The sequence below is a fragment of the Scardinius erythrophthalmus genome, assembly GCF_964197995.2.
Source record: "Scardinius erythrophthalmus genome assembly, contig: HAP1_SCAFFOLD_66, whole genome shotgun sequence".
Lineage (NCBI taxonomy): Eukaryota > Metazoa > Chordata > Actinopteri > Cypriniformes > Leuciscidae > Scardinius > Scardinius erythrophthalmus.
In genome coordinates, this window is record NW_028296532.1 from 378,713 (window position 1) to 401,594 (window position 22,882).

General features: G+C 39.3%; 1 protein-coding gene across 1 annotated transcript in view; it reads left to right on the plus strand.

The window, feature by feature from the left end:
* The window catches only part of LOC308686262 (neprilysin-like), a gene marked incomplete at both ends in the record, with an annotated part of 55,837 nt that extends 37,473 nt beyond the window's left edge, over positions 1 to 18,364 (plus strand). The window contains 8 exons of the mRNA XM_081394633.1: positions 1,733 to 1,836; positions 1,976 to 2,034; positions 2,144 to 2,263; positions 2,352 to 2,485; positions 2,969 to 3,034; positions 3,565 to 3,660; positions 18,073 to 18,149; positions 18,265 to 18,364. Coding sequence (XP_081250759.1) covers positions 1,733 to 1,836; positions 1,976 to 2,034; positions 2,144 to 2,263; positions 2,352 to 2,485; positions 2,969 to 3,034; positions 3,565 to 3,660; positions 18,073 to 18,149; positions 18,265 to 18,364 — 756 coding nt within the window. The remainder of the gene's footprint in view (positions 1 to 1,732; positions 1,837 to 1,975; positions 2,035 to 2,143; positions 2,264 to 2,351; positions 2,486 to 2,968; positions 3,035 to 3,564; positions 3,661 to 18,072; positions 18,150 to 18,264) is intronic.
* Between the last annotated feature and the right edge of the window lie 4,518 nt (positions 18,365 to 22,882).

The window sequence follows — 22,882 nt, forward strand, 5'->3', positions numbered from 1 at the left end:
TTGGATGTAAATCATAATTCAGTAATTATTTTACTATGCTAGCTAGATAAAAGCAGGTCATGTAGCAACAAAAATAGTTATCCAACAATAATAACATCTCTGGGTCATCATGTCTCTACACCATAGACTGTAAAAAAATAGCTCTACACAGATTGAACGGCTGCTGCACACCCACGTCCTCCTTCTCCCCCCGTGCGAAATTCGCGTCCGATATTTTAGCACGTTAAAAAATAAATACAACCTCACGTTATGTCAATCACACTTGCACACTGCCTCCGAAACTTTCGTCCGTCAAAAAAATCGGGTTCGATTTTCTGCGTTTTTCGCATCCGTAACAAGGGTTTGAATGGTGTTTTGACAGAGCCACAGAATGACGGATACGAAAAAACGCATGCGAAAATTTCGGATTCAGTGTGCAAGGACCTTCATCCGAACAAAGTGAGCCTGAGCGCGAAACTTCACGAAGACTGAAGCCTTTCAACACATCTTATCTAGGCTACTGTGTTCGCCACATGATGATAACTTTACAAAACAAAAAGTAATCTATAGCCTACGCTTCAAAAATCACAAAATCAGTTTGCCGTGTGTGTCGTGTGTTCTGTGAAGTGACAGTGCTGCTGCTATGATCGATTATGTCAAACTTGACGTTCTTAATATGAATAAAATGCCCCAGAAAAAAAATAATATAAAAAACTGAAAAAAAAAAAAACATGTGTCTGTAGTAACCATTGGCTATAAGGAGTTTACAAAATAGATATTTTAATATTTTATATTATGAAAACTAAATAGGCCAATAGAAATAATATGGTTATTACGTGTGTGTTTGACTTAAACAAATAATTTTTTTTTCTTGTTTTGTAGGCTTTGTACTCATCTTTAGACATTTTAACTACGCAATGTGCTAAGTATCTTTTTTAAAGTATACAGGGCATGTTTACTGGGTTAAATTTTATCTGTAAAAAATGTAGGGGGCCCAGAAATTTTGGTTTCCATAGGGCCCAGAATTTCTGCCGGCACCCCTGATTGGAAGACCGTATATGGTTAATCCATTTTGCAACACGAACTGGAGGTAAGCAACAGTAATTTGTAGCTAGTTTGGCTACAGAACTTAAAGATCTCCCTCTTTTCTTTTTCTTTCTTGCTGCAGATGAAATGATTAAATTTCTGTTTTCACGCAGGCGCAGTGAGGGAAAAAACACTTAGTTTAGGGCAATCGGTTCGTAACTCTGCTTCAAGAAGAGACCAAAATTTCTGACATGCCAGAAATTCATCCGACCATCCGATTGCCGATCGGGAGAGGTTAATTGCCTCTCATTTCCCCCTGTACACTGCACAAACACTGCACGACAAACGACGCACGACAAAGCTGAAAATTGGCCCGACCTGAAAAAGAGTCGCACGAATCAGAATTCGGCTCAAAATCGGACGAAAATCGCACAGTGTATGACTGCCTAAAGGAGTCAGGAGTTCAAAAAGATTATTTTAATTTAAACCCGGGGGGTGTCCAATCCTGCACCTGCAGGGCCACTGTCTTGGAGAGTTTAGTTCCAACCCCAATTAAACACCTGAACAATTTAAGTAAGGTCTTCCTAGGCATACTAGAAACTTCCAGGCAGGTGGTTTGAGGCAAGTTGGAAATAACCTCTGCTGGGCAGTTGGCCTCCAGGAGTAGGTTTAAGACTGTGCTGTTGTCTGCATGTTATCTGTTGTGCAAACCTTTATTTTTTATTAGTTAAGCTATAATGCAGAAGAATACTTCGAGAACATCCTGAAGAACTTGGAGTTTGGTCAGAAGAAACGCCTGAAGAAACTGAGAGTCAAAGTAAACAAAGAAGAGTATGACCTCTTTCCATAATGTCCCCCCAAAATAGCTCTAAATAGCTGTCATTTTTATCGAGTTTAGTAACTGCTATAAAACCCTAACGAAAAAAGATCTGTCATTAAATATTAAAGTGATATGCATCTTTAATTCAAGATGGATAACAGGAGCTGCTGTGGTCAATGCATTCTACTCATCTAGCAGAAACCAAATAGGTACTTGTAACACTTTTACAAAATGTAGCAGTAATTTAACAAAACAAATCAGGTATGTCTGATCAATTAATTAATTATTAATACATTGGAATTATCTGCTTTCTCTCAGTATTTCCTGCAGGTATTCTTCAGCCACCATTCTTTGGTAAAGGTCAGCCCTGGTCTCTGAACTATGGAGGCATCGGGATGGTCATTGGACATGAGATTACTCATGGCTTTGATGACAATGGTATCAGACTAGAAACAGATCTCTGTTAATGATTCTTCATTTAACACTGTTGTAAGTTTAATCTCCATGCATTTCCTTTCTTGTTCAGGGCGTAATTTTGATAAAGATGGTGACCTCAAAGACTGGTGGACTCCATCTTCGACTCAGAAATTCCATGAGCTTTCCAAATGCATTGTTGACCAGTATGGAAGCTACTCTTGGGATTTGGCGAACAGACAAAATGTATTCCATCAAATGTCTTCAGACTGATTCACACCAATTCACATAGTCAATAACTGTCTAATCAGACCATCATCATGTTTAAATTACATTTCTTTTACAATATCTTTATTTTTTATATACGTATAAATTGGAGGTTGTGTAGCAAGATGAGGGGAAATTATTCAAGCTGACATGACAAATAATGTAATGTCCAGTCCAACAAAGCTTATCAAATATTACCAAAATACTACAGTTCTATCTACCCTACTGTGCTAAGCTGTTTACCATATGTGGCAAATAAGACTTTAAAGCCTCTGTCATGGGTTATTCATAGCTCTCTGTGAATTTCTGACAACAGCAATATGGACCTTATTGTACACAAATTGTTTTCCTGGAACTAGAATAAGCTGCAATTTTCTAGAGATGTAGAAGGACATCTAAATTATGGTTTGATTTTCCATCCCCTTTCTTCTTTTCTTTTTCTTCTATCCTTTGTGTGAACAGCTAAATGGGAATAATACCCTTGGGGAGAACATTGCTGACAACGGGGGCATTCACCAGTCTTATCAAGTAAGGACAGGGCATCTTGGCCTTTACTGCAGCTCTTTTGACATCCCTTTTTACTTCCAGAAGAATAGATTTAGTTTAATATACTTTCTCACTTGCAAAATTCAAGGTTAAAAAAGGTTAATAAAAACATGATGATAGATTCTCATATGCATGATGATAGATTCTCAGTTTGTTCCGCTGTGGATAGATTTCAGTCAGACTGTGATGACATAGGGAATCGGCTTAATGGTTTAGACTCTTATAGAAGCTGAAGGGGGAGAAAATGGCTCATGGACTACAGTTCAGTGTATTTAATACTAGGTCTTACTGAACCATCAAATATGGTCTACAGTATGTAAGATACAATCACAAATCTGTCACTGATTCACAGGTCACATGTGATTCACATTATCTTCAGAAAGTATTTGGCTGTGAGATGAAACTTCATGTCTGATGTTAATTATTATTTAGAAATATGAGAGAGAAGCGAGTATGTTTCCAGTAACTTCATCCCAAGATTCATCAGTATCACTGTGTTATCACTTTTTCAGGCTTACCAGAACTATGTGAAAAAACATGGAAAAGAAGCTCCTCTGCCTGGAATTGATCTCAATCATGAGCAACTCTTTTTCCTTAACTTTGCACAGGTGAAATTCTTTATGTTCTTATAACTAAGAACATAAAGGAATGTTACATGTTCAGCACAAGTTAAGATCAGTTGACACCACTTTGTGACATTGTTTTGATGACCACATTTATCCCTACTTTTCCCTCCTTACAAAAATTTGGCTTACAGTGGCTACGTTTACATGCAACTAAATAATCCATTAGTAATCGGATAGACGGCTCAATCGGACTGTAATGTAAACACCTTCATCGATCCGATTGAGCTCGATCCAAATTAAATTTTGATCCGATTGAAGGGTGGTTTATTTTTCTTCTAATCTGATCGAGAGAACATCTAAACACTTGATCGGATTGAAAACCGAAACTGAAAGGACTGCACATATGTAATGACGTAGAAATAGCGTAATGATGTATGATGCGCAGAATGAGCTGTTCATCCTGTTGAATACAGTATCACATAAATGAGTATCCCATTATTCTAAAATTCTCCTTTAGATCCTCAGCATCTGTGAATTTTGTAAATCGATTGGGATCGATTGCTCTGGTCTGCCTCAATCCGTGTTTCAGTCGTTCAGTCGTTTTTTGATTTAATATTGAAAGTAGAAAAATGAGAAAACAGTTCCTTTTTCGATTTTTCATTTTTTCCCAAAAAACGAAAAACAAGATTTCAGCTTGATTTTTTGTTTTTCATTCTGAGGTAGAAAAATAAATAAACAGCTTGAATATTCGATTTCTACATGTGGGCAGGAAATCGAATTTCATCTGATTTGTCAGCAAAAGATCAAAGAACTGTTCCGTCAACAGTTCTTCCTTAGTTCCGCACAGCAGATTAAAAGTCCTCCGCTGCTGCAGCTGATGTGCGGATTCTTATCTCATTTATTGCAACTACATTCATATTTTTCTCATCAAACAACCAGACTAACGAATGGCTCGACACAACCTGTACCAGGGAAGAGCCTAGACAGGGCTGTCTTCTGTGTAGATACAAATTCACCTACGCTTTGCATCAGCTTGGTATGCCAGGGTAAATGATGGCTGTTAGTATGGTCTCCCTCTCCCAGTAAGTTTAAAAATATATATATAATTAATTGTAAATTAAATATTTTAAACACTAATACAAAAAGGAAAGAATAATGCATTGACTAGCCTATGTAATCGGCCTAAAGTTCACGCATGAACTGTCATTCAGACTGACTATCTAACAACTGGAGAACAGAGAACAACAGAGATATTAAAATACATACTCTTCTGATTTTTATGATGTAGGCCTAGGCCTTGTGTTTTATTAAAATTGATTAGCCTATAATTTATATCTAAAGGATGCGCGCTTGTGTGCGGTGCACCGAGTCATGTTGAGAGTAAAACACGTGCACGTCACATCGTTGTAAAAAACGCATTTTATTATTGGCCTATTCAGAAATAGTGTAAAAGACTGGTAAATAAAATACAAAATGAACATTTTAAACACTATTAATAATATATAGGCTATGTGTATTTTACTTCCCCTTATTGTAGCCTATGTCAAATCCTTAAATGAATGGTATTCAGAAAACAAGAATGAAAAATAAATAACCACGTATAATAAAAATATACATAGGAATCTATAAAAATAGCCTATTGTGCCCTTTATTACAAACAACATTTAGCCTATTTTAAATGCCAAGCCTAAACAAATTTATTTGAATCGAAACTGAAACTGTACAGACGTTGGGTTCGCACATCGGTCATTCAGTTCAAAGTTTCTGTATTTGCAATGTAACATTTGGATGCTAAATATTAATGTAAAGAAGGCTTCGTACTTTAGTTGAGTCCTAATATAGGCTACACGAAGGCTAAATCAGCATCTTCAAGGGAAATGAGTGTGGAATATCATCAAGTTTACCGACCGGCACAGCCTTTATATTGTACAAAAGGTGAATTAAATTAAGCAGAATAACTTTTTCTATGTTTGGTTGACTGTTTTATTTTAATAATGAACAGGCTGCGGTGTCAAGTTAGCAATGCCAGAAGTGAACTGATAATATGTGTAAGCACGATGCGCCAGCGCCATCACTTGGATTTGTTCCTTAGCTGGAGAAATAACGTAATACTCTGTCGTTTAATACTCTGTCATTCGAAACAGTAAAATGTAGCCTATATTTTTATTTGTGTACATTCAAAATTACTACAAAATGTCATGTCTTCGAAAAATAAAGAAAACAACATGATGCGCTGCTTTAGTGTGTCTCAGTCTCCTTGAACATCTTTCTGGCGCACACCAAAAATGAACCAAAATATAGCGAATAGCCTTCTTGGCGCGCCTACTTTTGAAAGTCAGCATTTAGATTATTTGAAGTAATGCATTATATAGGCCTAAGTCACTTAGGAATAAATCAGCGTGCCTTATGATAAAAAACGTGACTTTACTGTCCTGAAAATATAGGAAAATAGCAAATTATTTCACGGACCCCCTGGCACTTGAGAACTGCTGATCTACACAGAAGAAAGCCCTGTCTTGGCTCTTCCTCTGTAAGGGTTGTGTCGAGCCATTCGTTAGTCTGGTTGTTTGATGAGAAAAATATGAAATGTAGTTGCAATAAACAAGTTAAGAATCCGCACATCAGCTGCAGCAGCAGAGGACTTTTATTCTGCTGTGCGGAACTAAGGAAGAACTGATGACGGAACAGTTTGATCTTTTGCTGACAAATCAGGTGAAATTTGATTTCCTGCCCACATGTAGAAATCAAATATTCAAGCTGTTTATTCATTTTTCTACCTCAGACAAAAAATCAAGCTGAATTCTAGTTTGTTTGTTTTTTTGTTTTTTTGTTACGAAAAAGGAACTGTTTTCTCATTTTTCTACTTTCGATATTAAATCAAAAAACGACTGAACGAATGATACACGGATTCGCCTCTCTGTCTTGCTGTCATGTGGTTTTGCGTCTGTAGGCTCCATATTGTCAGGATATAGGCAAGGAGACCAAACACAGCTGTGTTGAATCCAAACACAGCTTTATTCAAGGTGACAAGAGTGCAAGGTGAGTATTCAGTGAGTTCAAGTGCAGATTCGGTGAAGATCACTCGGTGCGGGGCTGATAGCAGGTAAGCACGTTCACTTCAGGTATGTTGATACCAAGCAGTCACAGTTCTTTAATACTTGTCTTTTCTCTTTCAGATGCGGTCGATAGCAAGCAAGCTTGGAGGAAACACTGGAAGCTCGGGAGAACACAGGATCACAGGCAATAGGGAATCGAACAGGATTCCTGGAGACAGCAGAACAATGACACAGAGGTTAGTGTTTCACAGGTGAGTATACGTTACGTCTTGGAAACTTGGACGCATCAGATGCTCAGGAGACAACGGATTAAGGTCTGTTCCTGTTGGAGGCTTGACAATGAACTGAGGCTATGGTGAGTGTTTTATAGTGCTTGTTGATGAGGCTGCTTATGGTGAACAGGTGTGTGTATTTAGTATTCCGGAGAGAGTGAGTGCAGGTGCGCCAAAGAGGATCCTGGGGAATGTAGTGCAGAAAAGACAGACGGTGAATGTGACATAACTCCCCCCTCCCGCTAGGCACGACCAGCGCCGTACAAAACAGAACACGGGAGGGGGGGTGGGTGCCCTGGAGGCTGATGAGGGCGTGGCTTGGCAGGACAGGAAGCCTCCAGGGCAGAGCCGGCAGTTCAGGTGGCCAGAACGGAGACGGCCTTTCAGGCGGCCACGGAGGATCATGCAGCTCGGGGGACCAGGGCGGAGACGACCCTTCGGGCCATATTGTACTCATCAACCAGATATCTGATATTATCTAATTTTGTCTGTCACATTGATCTGACTTTGCTAGATTTAATCTAAATCACTATCGCTCGCAAAACGCGCTAGGCTTCCGCTGGCCTGTTAATCTGCCATCCATGTTTGCCGTCTTTTTTTCTCTCACGCGCTCGCGCCTCTTGGAGTCCATCAAACAACTGTGGTGAGTAGGATCAGTCAACAAAACAGGGTGAGTCATGTCTTCTATTATTGTCACTTGCACGTCATGTCACATGTATAGTATAGCCTTCTCTGTCAGTGGTGAGGACTTAACATGTGATAAATGCAGGGAGATAGTCAGGCTGACGGAAAAGATTTCAGAACTAGAGATACGCATCCAAACTTTTATTGACGATAGTAAGAATGCAAGGGCTTTAGATACTACTTTGGATGTGACTAGCTTAGTGAACTCTGTACATTGTTCGGTTCCGGCTGTAGAGCCCGTGCAGCAGGGCAACTGGGTGACCGTGAGATGCTGTAGTCACAGGACAAAACACCGCTCTTCCGTTCCGATAACCTTCATTTATATAGCACTTTTAAAAATGACAACACTAAACAGGTTCTCCCCACTGAGAATCCTGTTGAATGTTCCCTAGTTATTGGCGATTCTATAACACGGAACGTGAAAATAGAGACACCAGCCACCATAGTCACATGTTTGCCGGGAGCCAGAGCACCTGACATCAAAGCAAATTAAAAAGTGCTGGCTAATGCTAATCGTAAGTTTTCTAAGATTATTATTCACGTCGGCACTAATGATGTTTGACTCCGCCAGTCGGAGATCACTAAAATAAACGTTAAAGAGGTGTGTGAACTCACAAGTACGATGTCAGGCACTGTAATTTGCTCTGGTCCCCTTCCTATTCACCGGAGTGATGAGATAGTTAGTAGACTGTGCTCACTCAATGGCTGGCTTTCTAAGTGGTGTCCGCAAAATAATATAGGGTTCATAGACAATTGGAATAGTTTTTGGGGCAGACCTGACCTGTTGAAAAGAGATGGTATTCATCCCTTCTGGTATGGAGCTGCTCTTCTCTCTAGTAATATGGCACATAGTCTTAGAGCTCAAACATGACAATCTGGGGCTCAGGTCAGGAAACAGACAGACTGGCTAAACGACCGTCTGCTAGTTGTCTCACGTCACTGAGGTCAGATAAATCCCATCACATAGAGACTCTTTCACCTAGATACGAACTAGGAAATACAAAAAAACTCCCAAACCCATTTAAGGGTAAAAATTTGATTGATTTTCAACAAATAAAAAAACAACATAATGCAGATGAACAAATGATAAAGCTTGGATTGCTGAATATTCAATCCATTTCTTCAAAAGCACTTATTATTACGATTCGGTTGCGATTCGGTTATGAATAATTCGGTTCGAGAAACTAGCGCACACACGCAAGGTCTCTCGCTCCCTCTCTCTGCCGTGCGCGCGCTACGCTTGCGCGCTCTTGCTTCCGGGAGATTTTAACTGATTTGCGGGCATCAGGGAGCCGCTATCAATATGCGGGAGACTCCCGGAACTTCCGGGAGACTTGGGATGTCTGTTTTCAGAATTACTAAGAAGTCTAGTTTCAAATATAATTCTTTTGAAGTGTTGGTGCTTAATATAGCAATATATAGAGTAAATGATAAATCACCTTTGAGATTTGTGCTGGCTACTGTATACAGGCCACCAGGGCACCATGCAGGTTTTAGCAAATAATTTGGTGACTTTCTATCAGAGTTAGTACTGGCTGCAGATAAAGTCCTAATTGTTGGTGATCTTAATATAGTACATGTGGATAATGAAAAAGATGCATTGGGATTGGCATTTAAAGACATTTTTAACTCTATTGGAGTTAGACAACACGTGTCAGGACCTACTCATTGTCGTAATCATACTCTAGATCTAATATTATCACACAGAATCAACGTTGATGCTGTTGAAATTCTGCAGCAGAGTGAAGACATCTCAGATCATTATCTAGTCTCATGTAAACTTAATTTAGCCAAGGCTGCAAAGCCAACTCCGTGTTACAAATATATTAAACCTATCACTTCTGCCACTAAAGATTGCTTTATTAATAATCTTCCTGATCAGTTTCATCATCTCAGCATCCCAGATAGCTTAGAAGAACTCGATATTGCGACAGAAACTTTTAACTCTCTCTTTTCCAGCACTTTAGACACAGTTGCTCCGTTGCACTTAAAGAAGATTGAAAAAAATAGCCGTGGTACAACGAGCACACCCGGGCCCTTAAGAGAGCAGCCAGAAAAATGGAGCGCAACTGGAAGAAAACAAAACTAGAGGTATTTCGCAGTTCATGGAAAGAGAGCTCAATTGCATACAGTGAGGCCTTAAAAACTGCTAGATCTTCTTATTTTTCAACCCTATTAGAAGAAAATAAACAAAACCCTTGGTACTTATTTGAAACAGTGGCTGAACTAACGAAAAATAAAGCTTCAAGCCCAGAAGTTTCCAATTAGCACAGCAGTAATGAATTAATGAACTTCTTCACTTATAAGATTGATGATATCAGGGAGAAAATTATAACTATGCAACTCTCTACTACAGTATCGCATCAGGCAGTGCATTGTAGTCTCCCTAAGGAAAAATTTGCTTCATTCATTGCTATAGAAGAGGAAGAATTTGCTAAACTCGTTAAATTATCTAAATCGACAACATGTATGTTAGACCTTATACCAACTAAGCTACTGAAAGAGATGCTTCCAGAGGTCATAGATCCTCTTCTTACCAAAAAAGATACCAAAAGAAAATACAAGGGAGCAATGGCTCAGGGGAGAGCAAGGCCTAAAATAACAAACAAAACAGCCCACTCCCTGGGAGGAGTCCTAACTAACCTAAGAAAGATTAAACAATAAGAAATAAACAACATAAACTTCCTTCAACTCCCTTGATATACCAAAAATAGGGACAAAAACAGTATTTAAAAGAAAAAGGCACTCACCCCCTACAGCTTCCTTCACAATGGTAGTAACTAAACAGTTTAACAAAGACACAATACCTTCTGCTTATTTTTTTAGTTGTAGTGAGAACAAGATCACTGAACACCAGCCACTGCTAAACTCAGTTAGCCACTGCTAACTCACAATTACTGTCTCTGAATGTCAGAAGCAAACATATATCAGAATAGTGTTCAATCTGGAGCAGGGGAGAAGTGCGTCTCCCTCTGCAAACACTGGACTGCACCCTTATACTCTCCGTCTCAGGCACACACGAGAGAGAGAGAGAGAGAGAGCAAACAAACAAACAAACAGACAGACAGGGGCAAACAACCACGCCCACACTTTCAGAAATAAAAAAGATCAAATAAGTTCAGGAGAAAATCATAATGATAATGAATACGTCCTTGGACGTAACACTAAATAAATAAATAAATAAATGAATACGTCCTTGGACGTAACACCCCCACCATTAAGAATACAGACCAGGAACCAAAGTAGTATGTACTTACATATGCTTTCAAAGTTTTAGACCTATGAGTCTACACACCCCCTAAAACTCCATCTCCCCAGTTCTGGAAAGGGCATCAGCCACAATGTTATCAGTGCCCTTGATGTTGGCTTCCTTTTCAGTGGTGCTATATGATTTCTGATGTTTCAAGAACTTGTCCTGGATCAGCACAGCGCCAGCACCAGAAGCGCTGGCATCCACTAGCAATTTAAAAAGATAGTTCAAAGTTAGGTGCAGCCAGCACAGGAGCATTACATAAGAGATCTTTTGCTGCTTCAAAAGCTCTATCACATTCACAACTCCATTTAAAAACTCTTGTTGTACTAAACTGGTTTGCGCACATTCCAGGATATCCAAGCAGAATACAGCCTACCTGGCTTTTATTTTTTCTTGTACTTGAGGTTGCGATCTGCTATGAAAGCTTATGGCGTGCCATGGAATTCTGTTTTGACTGACCACCCAATGTTTAGCTGGATTGATCCTGTCAAAGATCCTAGAGGGGCGGTCACAGTAATCTATAATTCTTTACTCAGTAGTGTTCATAAGCCTTTAAAGATACTATCAACATGGGATTTGGAACTTTCTTGGTTAGGATTCCACCCAGACTGGGAAACAGTGTGGTCAAACCTTGGCCTTACTTCTAAAAATATTAGTCATGTACTTATTCATTTTAAGACTATCCATCGTTTCTGCTACACACCTTACAAGCGATACCGCATGAAACTTATACCCAATCCATACTGCAGTTTCTGTAATGCTGACGCCACTGGTACATTTCTACATATGTTTTGGGACTGTCCAGTGATTCAACTATTCTGGAAGTATGTGATTGTTATGTAACATGATCTTACAGGTCTACATTTGGATTTGGACCCCTGTTTACTATTATTGAATGATGATTCAAAGTACCAATTTTCTTTACGTGACAAAAAAGTGTTGATGGCAGGGTTCACAGCTGCAAAAAAAGCAATTTTACAGCAGTGGATAACCCCAGATACAAACTTGAAGCACTTTTGGATAGTCTCGTTTCATTACATAGTTTGCCTTGAGTGTACAACGGCAACGATCAATAAGGCAAAGACAACCACTGTGAACACCTGATGAATATAGCCTCTGCCCTTAAAGAGCTTCTTTGAATATTCTACAGTCAATAGGAGTTTGCTGCCAGTGTTTGTTAAGTGTGTTGTGTTCTGTGCGTATGTTTTTTTTTATTTTACTTTATTTTAATTTTATTTCTATTCTCATCCGAATTCTCTTTCTGCTCTTTCTGCTCTTTCTGTCAAGCTGAGCTAATGTCTGAGTGAACAAACTGGATGTAAAATTTGTGCCCTGATCAGTTTGCAAGACTCTAGGCAAACCAAAGGTGGTACAGAACTTGATCAGTTCTTGGATAATTACAGGAGCCTTGATAGAGCGCAGGGGGATTGCATTGGGAAAGCGTGTCGCTGTACACATAATGGTTAGGATGTACTTGTGTCCCGATTTTGAATTGGGTAGCGGACCTACACAGTCGATCAACAAGCATTCAAATGGTTCTCGCATAACAGGTATGGGGTGTAAAGGAGCAATGGGAAGCTTCTGGTTCGGCTTACCAGCTAACTGGCAAGCAGGGCACAAGCGGCAGAAGTTAGACATGGCAGATTTTAACCCAGGCCAGTAAAAGTAGCGAGACACGTCAAAGTCTTTGTGACACCCAAATGGCCCGAGAGCACATGCTCATGAGCAATTTTCAAAACATGCTCCCTATATGGTTGAGGCAGAACACAGGACGTTTCTAAACAGCACAGCAGTGAACACTTTATGAACTTCTTTACTTGCAAGATTTATAATATTAGAGAGAAAATTATAACTATGCAACCGTCTACTACAGTATCGCATCAGACAGTGCATTGTAGTCTCCCTGAGGAAAAATTTAATTCATTCATTGCTATAGGAGAGGAAGAATTGTCTAAACTCGTTAAATCACCTGAATCGACAACATGTATGTTAGACCCTATACCGACTAAGCTATTGAAAGAGATGCTTCCAGAGGTCATAGATCCTCATCTTAATATCATTAATTCATCTTTGTCACTAGGATATGTACCAAAAACTTTTAAGCTGGCTATGATTAAACCACTTGTTAAAAAAAAGACTACAGAAACTAGTCAGAAACTACAGAATTAGTCAATTACAGGCCAATCTCGAATTTACCTTTTCTGTATAAATAAATAGAAAAGGCAGTATCCTCACAACTATGTTCCTTTTTAGAAAGAAATTTCCAGTCAGGATTTAGACCATATCATAGTACTGAGACTGCTCTCATTAGAGTAACAAATGATTTGCTCTTATCATCCGATCGTGGTTTTATCTCTCTATTAGTGTTACTGGATCTTAGTGCTGCATTTGATACCATCTACCACAACATTCTTTTGAATAGACTCGAAAATTATGTTGGCATTAGTGGAATTGCTAGCCTGACTTCGTCATACTCATATTCTAGTCAGAATGTGAGTCTGATACTGCTTCATAGGGCTTTGATTATAGGGCGTCTCAACCGAACCAGGGAAAAAAAAAAGACTCTGCACTCAATTGGATAGACCTACAACCAATCAGAGCAACGGAGTAAATGACGCATGTTCTTCATTCATATTTTCAACCAACAAAATGTCGCGGCTCTCTGTTCCTCTTTTAAAATGAATGCGCTGTGGATATCTTCTATAACAGACGCGATGGCGGAATCTATACATGATGACGTAACCGCAGATCATCTGTCCATCATCGATTAAAGCCCGCCCTGGCAATTTGATTGGCTCGGCCTTCTGGGAGCCGAGCATAATTACTCCTCAACGGATCGAGTCCAGACCGAACTTCCCGACCAAAAAATGTTGTGGGCGGGGTTCGGAATTCGGAATTGCACTAGCATGGTTTAAATCATACTTATCTGATCGTTATCAGTTTGTAGCAGTAAATGAAGAGATGTCATATGAATCAAAAGTTCAATATGGAGTACTACAAGGCTCAGTACTAGGACCGTTGCTGTTCACTCTGTACATGCTACCCTTGGGAGATATCAAATTAGCTTTCACTGTTATGCTGATGATACTCAGCTGTATATTTCTTCGTGCCAAGACGAAACGCACCAATTCACAAAATTAACGGAATGCATAGCTGATAAAACTGTTGGAAACTTTTCCTTCGTCAAAGCAGAGACCACGTTCAAACAAAAGTTATTCTTTTATTGAGAATTTCGCTGTGCGTTGCTGCAGTTCGTCCAACCGTCTAACTGAGTTCTATACAGTATAGTTTTTTTATACATTTACAAGGAGGAGGGACTTTTGGGGGTGGAGACAAATCCAAACATGCAAATGTAGGGATGAATCTTTCAGTGATTTGATTCTATCAAGTGAAAACCGTTTAGGCAGGTTATCTGGCTGCTCAACAATTCTGTCCAATCAAGAGAAACAGGCCCAATCAGCATAACACTATCATTCAAATTGCATAGACACTAATCCCATCAGTCTGAGTGAAACTGGGACTCCAAGAGCCATTAAAGACAACAAAGAGAAAACAGGAATTGCAACTTTGCTGAGCAGAATCATTCGTGTGTTATCATCATCTTAACCTTAAAAGCTAAATACAATATTCTTCACCGTGATGTTATGTAAGGAAGCATATCTGAAATAGATTCTTAAATTTGTTATTCCACAGCTGATATAAAAATTTGAATGACTAGTAATTTCCTACTACTTAATTCTGAAAAAAACAGAGTTTCTAATTATTGGGCAAAAAACCTCTGCACGTATTAACCCAGAATACTGTCTAACAATTGATGGCTGCCCTGGATGAACCTGGGTGTGCTCTTTGATACCGAGCTTTCAAGATTATTGTAATGCTCTACTGGGTGGTTGCCCTGCACGCATAATAAACAAAGTTCAGTTGGTCCAAAATGCAGCAGCTAGATTTCTTACTAGAACCAGGAAGTATGACCATATTAGCCCCGTTCTGTCAACACTGCATTGGCTCCCTATTAAACATTGTATACATTTTAAATTTTTGCTGACTACTTACAAAGCACTAAGTAGTTTAGCTCCCCTGTACTTGAGCGAGCTCTTAACGCATTATAGTCCTTCATGTCTACTGCGATCTCAAAATTCTGGCTAGTTGATAATACCTAGAATATCAAAATCGACTGCTGGTCGATTTTCTCCTATTTAGCACCTAAATTTTGGATCAGTCTTCCTAACATTGTCCTGGGAAGCAGACACACTCTGTCAGTTTAAATATAGACTAAAAACACATCTATTTTACCTGGCATTCACATAGAACATTACATTTCTATTATTCAAATCAGTTAAATGATTATTAGGCTGCATAGATTAGGTCAGCCGGAACCGGGGACACTTTCCATAACACCTGATGTACTCATTACATCATAAGAAAAAATGGCATCTACGCTAATGTTAGTCTTTGTTTATTCCGAGGTTTACTGAAGTCAGCCGGATCCCGGCCGGATCCAGATCAGATGGTGGACCTGCACCTGGACCCCATCCACGACGCATCCCTGAAGTGCCAGCCTCATCAGCCCTGTGAAGGCCTCATCGACACGACAGCCATCAGCACTGATCCTCAACAAACTCGTCTCCATACCGGCGTGATGACTCCGACTTCCAACCAGATGGAAATGGATAATAATCTGACTTCTGACCTGTAATGTTGCCTGAATCATAATCATACACTGTTCGCTCGTTGGCCAGAGGAGGTCTGGCCCCCGACTGAGCCTGGGTTCTCCCAAGGTTTTTTTTCTCCATTCTGTCACTTGATGGAATTTTGGTTCCTTGCCACTGTTGCCTTGGCTTTTGACTTGCTTAGTTGGGGACATTTAATATTCAACAATATTATTGATCTGCCTTACTTAAGGTGGACGATGATGCAATTTTGTGTCGTTTGCACCCCCACTTGCCTCCTGGTTTGGTAGCGGCCTGGACAGGCGGGGCCGACTTCCTGTGGCTTGCTCCATGCTGAGGCCTGGGTGATGGCTGTTGTGGTGGCTTGGCGGGAGCGGAGGACGCCACAGGAGGTGGGAGCAGCAGCAGTCCGCCGGGACAGGATGTGCCGGATGGCCTCCGTCTGCTTCTGGGTGGCCGAGAACTGCTGGGCAAAGCTATCGACCGCATCGCCAAATAACCCAACCTGGGAAAGAGGGGCATCCAGGAACCGATATTTATCGGTGTCCCTCATATCTGCCAGGTTGAGCCAAAGATGGTGCTCCTGGACCACCAAGGTGGACATCGCCTGACCGACGGAACATGCAGTCTCTTTTGTCGCCCGGAGGGCAAGGTCAGTTGCCGCACAGAGCTCCCAGAGGAGGAGGGTCAGAACCACTCTTGTGCATGTCCAGAAGTGCCATGGCATGGAGGGTGGAAGCAGCCTGTCCACAGGCTCTGTAAGTCTTCGCAGTAAGACCGGACGCAAACTTACATGCCTTGGACGGGAGGCGTGGGTTACCCCGCCAAGAGGAAGCGGATGCTGGACACAGCTGCTTCGCAACAGCACGCTCCACTGGTGGGACATCCACATACCCCTTAGCTGCTCCGCCATCGAGGGTGGTAAGGAGGGAAGAGCCACTAGGACGGCTTCTGGCATTATACGGCGCCCTCCACGTCCTAGTGAGCTCCTCATGCACTTCCGAAGCCCTCAGTCTCCTGTCCTCCAATCCTCACCCTGACTAAGCACCAAAGTAGGCCTATTCTGAGGTCCAGAATAGGCACTAGATCGGGGCATAGGCACCTCCCTTGAGGTATGCGAGTGTTGATTTCAATGCTGCCATAGTCATATTCGCTGTGTACTACTACAATTTCAGGTAAATGCCCACCGAACCAGCACAATACTCTTAATGCTGTTATAACAGCAGTTGTTTGAGCTTTGAGCTCGCGGCCACTCGCTGTTCGCGCCGTCACATCAACACTGGAACAGAAGAAGGAGAAGAGGGATTCTTCAACGCAATTGGAGTCTGTATTTCAGAAGACCAACAGGAAACTCAGCTCCGAAGTGAAAGACAAAGAGTGGGGCGGCGCTCGACGCGATTCACGCACACCAACGTTCATTGGCTCGTTCTGTAGATACTCGAAGATGATAGTGCTCCCTGAAGTGATCCCAATTACGTCGTCACGTCAACGTAACGTTGAACATGAGCGACTGATAGGGAACTGTATATTTGTGCAGTGTGCGCATGTCAAAAAATCTACTCTGATTTGAAGCTTGTGTGACATATAAACGTGCACATCAACCCGATCACTTGTTTAGCATTCATATAAACACTACATTCAGATTCATCAAATGGAATGATTTCAGTCCAATTGAAACAAAATTTGTGCATGTAAACATAGCCAGTGAGGGACTTACAAGTTAATGGGGCTAGTTCATAAACGTTAAATTTCTCTGTTAACCACAAAGATGTGAACAAAATGTGTGACTACACAGAAATGATTAGTAATTTTTAATAGTAAGTAATTTTTGTACAAAGTGTAATAAAATTTTACAACTGCATTGCCATGACAACATATAATGCCAAATAAAAATTAAATGACATCTCAAATACATAACCGTTTTAGCAGTAGAATTCTAAAGTTTTAATCTTTACATATGTGACCCTGGACCACAAAACCAGTCACATGGGTCTTTTTTTTTTTAATTGAGACTTATACATAATCTGAAAGCTGACTAAATAAGCTTTTCATTTTTGTATGGTTTGTTAGGATATGACAATATTTGCTCGAGATACAACTATTTGAAAATCTGGAATCAGAAGATGCAAAAAAATCGAAACATTGAGAAAATCGCCTTTAAAGTTGTCCATTTGTGTTTGCGATTGTGCTGCATTCACTCACAAAAATAAATGTTTTATATATTTACAGTAGGAAATGTACAAAATATCTTCATGGAACTTGATCTTTACTTAATATCCTAATGATTTTTTGCATAAAAGAAAAATCGATAATTTTGACCCATACAATGTATTGTTGGCTATTGCCACAAATATACTCGTGCAACTTGTTTTGTGATCCAGGGTCACATATCTGCTTTTAATGTACATGTTTCTTTTTGTTTAAAATTGTATTATGCCAATATTGAATGTATTGAACTTCTGCATAGGACAGATGAATGCCTCAATGAAGCTTCTTGAACATTTGTATTTTCATTCAAGGTTTGGTGTGGAACACATAGACCCGAGCATGCTGTCAACTCCATCAAAACTGATGTCCACAGTCCAGGGAAGTTCAGGTACATTAACTTTCTTTCACTGACAGTGATGCATTTCTGCCTTTATACATTCAGACTGTTACAGCCATGTTAGATTGTGCTGGTAATCTCTACTTTGTCTTTTCTTTTTGTGCAGAGTTCTTGGGTCATTACAGAACTTCCCAGAGTTTGCCAAAGCCTTCCAGTGCCAGAAAAACGACTACATGGTGCCTGAAAAGATTTGCCGTGTGTGGTGATTACCCGAGGAACAGAAGATGAGGGTTATATTGAGGGCCTGTGGTCCGTAGACCCTCTCACCTCTCTGCTGACTCTTAGACCACTATGGCAGATGCTGAGAAATGTTCTCAATTCTGTAAGCTATGGCCACTACGCTCAACTCCACCAGTGTAATTTAGCTTTATATGGAGAGAGGGAGCTGTCTCAGTACACTCCTACAAGCAACAGCCAATATTTTATTACAGTTTGTGAGATCCTTACTCAATCCATGGCTCATACTGTTTTATATACTATGTCAAATCTAAAGCGAAGATTATAAATAAATACTGTACAAAAGTATCACATTGTTAAGGGCATACTATGTAAGATTTTTGGATCAAAATATCCAAAACCACTAGAACAATGTTTTATTAGGCCGGTGAGCAACTGTTTGGATACATTAAATCAACAGAAACCAATCATTGTTATACCTCAACACAGTTAGTCTTTTTGTTTAAATCTCGTTTTCTTGATTTAGCGCGAGTGCAACAAGTGTCTCATATAGTAGCCACCGAGCGAACGCACAGAGTAGCATTATAACAACTTTCAACACTCTCAAATGTATCTAATATGATAAAACAGCGCTGCATTACCCCATATACACATGACCGGAAGAAGCGGAACCGGCGTCTGCAGCATAATAAAAGCTCCACTGCTATCTAGCTGTGTGTTGTGCTTGTCTCTCATTAGCAATCGCTCCAGCGGCCTTGTTCCGCTCCAACAGCTTTTGTAACGTTAATAAATCTTTAATACATTACCGGTCATCCATGAATATGATTTCTGCCCGAGTCCTGTCATATTCTCCACCAGCTGTAGAGGTGAAGACAACAACTCCCATGGTTCAAGCTATGCCTTTGTTTTGAATAAACGACCTAGTGGCGAAAAATTACATAGTGTGCCTTTAATATCAAGTAAAACTGTGAATTGGAGATAACAGTAGCATGATGTATATACATATTTGTAGCAATACTAGTACACATCCACTGCTTATACTGCCACTGGTCAATCTGAGTAAAAGTATAAGTATCTGAGTATAAAACTACCCAATTATACCAAGAATATTATGTATAGTCCAATGAGATTTATTAGATATTTCAGAGAATTAGAAAATTGTTAAACTCTGTATTCCTTTATTTGAACAGCAAATTATCTAATTAGTACACAGCACATTGTAAATTAAAATATGTAGATTAAATTGTAATATGTGTCAATGAATACATTTTCCATAGAAATACATTTACAGTAAATCAGACACTGAATGTTTAATCTGAAAATCCGAAACATGACAAGACGGATAGAAACATTACAATGCAAAGGTGTCTGCTTACATTGTTTGAATGTGATTGATGTGTGTTTGTGTTGTTTTTTTTCTATCATTGTGCTGACCTTGACATTTGTTTGTATGAATGGGTGTGCATGTGGCAAATAATATCTAGTCTGTCAAGCATCATTGAATTAAAGCCTTAAAATGTGTTTAATTCTATTGTTTTCACCATCCATCAATATTTTCATATGATGTAGAAAGCTAAATGAGTCATACTGAGACCAATCCATGCACACAGTACATTTATGCCAAAGATTTTTTACACACACCCTTACTCCGAGCCTTTGATTTTTAATCTAAAAATATTCAATATATCTAATATAATTGCTTCTGAAATGTTGTTCCCAACATATCCAATACATCCTCAAAAGAAATTAGACAAACTGTTAAATAGTCTTTTTTCTTTCAGATTTTTTGAAATGTAGAAGATTATATGTGTAATATTGTTAGTGATCAGATATAGTAACTGTATTTTACATCAGCTGTACAAGATAAATTATTTTTTTTTTACTGAAGGTTTAAAAACAAGAAGCTCAGAGGTGGAATTTTGTCCGAAAGTTCCTCTGTGCTGTGTGCTAATGTTTTTATTCTTTACATTTTGGTTATTTTCTGTCCATTTGTTCCCAGATGGTCTTTCCTCTAAGTATTGTTTGACATTTTAAATCTGCACACTGCTCCCCCCTTACTGATAAAAAAAAACTGATCACCAAAATCCATCTAAACCACTCCACAGACAAATATACCTCAGATGCCTGTATTCAGATACTTTTTAATAAGCATCTACACAAGAGAAATGTTTTATTAATAAATTAATGTAAACATTTATTTGTTATGTATTTTGTTCTCTCAGGGTCTCTGTTTCTTTGATGAAAGCATTGAATGGGGAACAAAAACAGGCCTCAAAAACAGACAACCTCTCTGACATTTTCTTTGGCAGGCAAACAAGCCCTGGGAGACTGTAATGCATAATATTAGCGGCCCAGTGAAAAGAAACACTGTTATTTTTCCCCATGCAATGCCTTTACACTGCATTGAGTCAGAGTCCGTTGGGGTATTTGCTCCCACGTGCGCCTTTGCAGTGGCCACTCACAAATCTTCTGACCATTGTAAAGCATCACCATAGGGATTTTCCGCTCTTTACTTTATCATATTAGTCACGTAGGTCCTGTCCACTATCTTTACTGCCTCTTTGCAGATGAGTCAAATATACCTCATGCTGCCACCCACCAGATTAAAAACAGATTTGTTGGCTCACTGGTGACTAGTTGCAATGAGGGCTGAAACTTGAACTGCAGGCCTGCGGTGCCCTCTTCACTCCCTCCTGCATATCACTCTTCAAAGTGTAGTGATGTTTGGTTCTGACACACAATGTTATTGTTTTTTTTGTTTTTTTTTTTTGTGTGTGTGTGTTTGTTTTATCATTATGACTTTCCATTGACTTCCATTGTCTTCAAAGCCAATATTTTTTTTTTTTCTATAACACTGTACTGAACCCTCCCACAAATCTCTCTGCTTTCTGATTTTAATTAAAACATTCAGTATGTTTATTAATCTGTTTTCTTCTTGGGGACCATTGGCTGCTTACGACCATGGCAACACCTGACCCCCACACACATGCATAAAATAAAAACCAAATACTGACAAATAAGAAGTTTGTTTATTTTTTATTTATTTTTCTGTATTGGTTTTTACAAAGAAAATTCTGGCTTATTTTGAGTTAAAGTGGTCATATGATGCGATTTCTTGTTTTCCTTTTTCTTTAGTGTGTTATGTAGCTGTTAGTGCAAGTATAAGATCTGCAGAGTTACAAAACTCAAAGTGTCAAACCTAAAGAGAAATTCTTTATAAAAGTTAAGGCTCAGCCACGCCTTCCTAAACCGCTTCATTCAAACACGCCCCCACAAATCTACGTCAGTAGTTGCGTCTCAATTCGCCTACTTATACTACACCCTAAAAGTATGTACTTTTTTGTTGCGAAGAAAAAGTAGATACTTTTAAGTGTGTAGCAAAGTATCATGAGTACACAAGCTTTGAAACATACTATCACGTCATACAATTGTGTCTTTAACGGTTGCTTTCTGTCGCATCCTGTCACAGTAAACTGGCCTGTCAATCATCTTGTCACAGTTAAAATCTTCCACATTTCATTTCATTTCATTTCCTACCATATCGGAGAGAAATGCAGTTGCACGTTGATCTGCAGTCGCAGGTCTTTCATGCAGAGAACTCTCCTCAGATTAATGCATAATGATGCATTTAAAAGTCAATGGTCAAACGGATGTTTATGAAAGTCCACATTGCAAGATTTGCAGATGAAATATAACATGGACATTTTTTTTTTTATCAGGTTAAACTTTGATTAGTCACTCAAACCTTTATCTAAACCTCTCATTTTCAGTCGCGCATATCCGCCATGTTTTGTAGTTTTTTTAACACTTTTTACTCGTGTTTGTAGTTCCTCCTCCAAAGCGCAATGGGTTGTGGGCAATATTAGCCTTAAGAGTGTGCATGGATCCACAATTCGAAAATCGACAGGAAATAGTAGACCATCCGGGGACTTCAGGCATACTCTTTTTCAACATACTATGCTTTGGGACACACTTATTTTTTGTAAATCAAATAAAACTTCTAAAACTTTAGTTTTCAGTCTTGAAACAGGATAAGTTTGCTGTCCAATTTGTTTGCTGTTTTTCAATTTGCTATAGTTGGATAGTTTAGCTCAGTATAATTGTACCATCTTGTGATTGCATGGGGATTAACATGACCACCATTTTTTTTGAAATATGCATAATACTGTCTTTACCGCAGCAGATCATTTAACGACTGTAACACATAATTTCCCTTGTTGAAAAAACAACAACTATTTAATGATTCTAACTACCATTTCACCCCTAATAATGGGTAGTTACTGTACTTGCATTTTTATGAGCTCACTTGGCTCTGAAATTGGGTCTTAAAGTTGGATGCCAAGCAAAGCTAATAATTAGTACGCATACAAAAACATTTCAGGTTTCTCTTGTCCCAAGCTCATTTACTCTAGTTTCGCTATACCATGCAATCTCATTACTATTCAGTATATATATATATAGTCACAGTTGTTAGATCCACTGTCTCTCTCTTGTCTTGTGTGTGTGTGTGTATGTGTGTGGTGTTCGTACTGATTGTTTCATGTGGG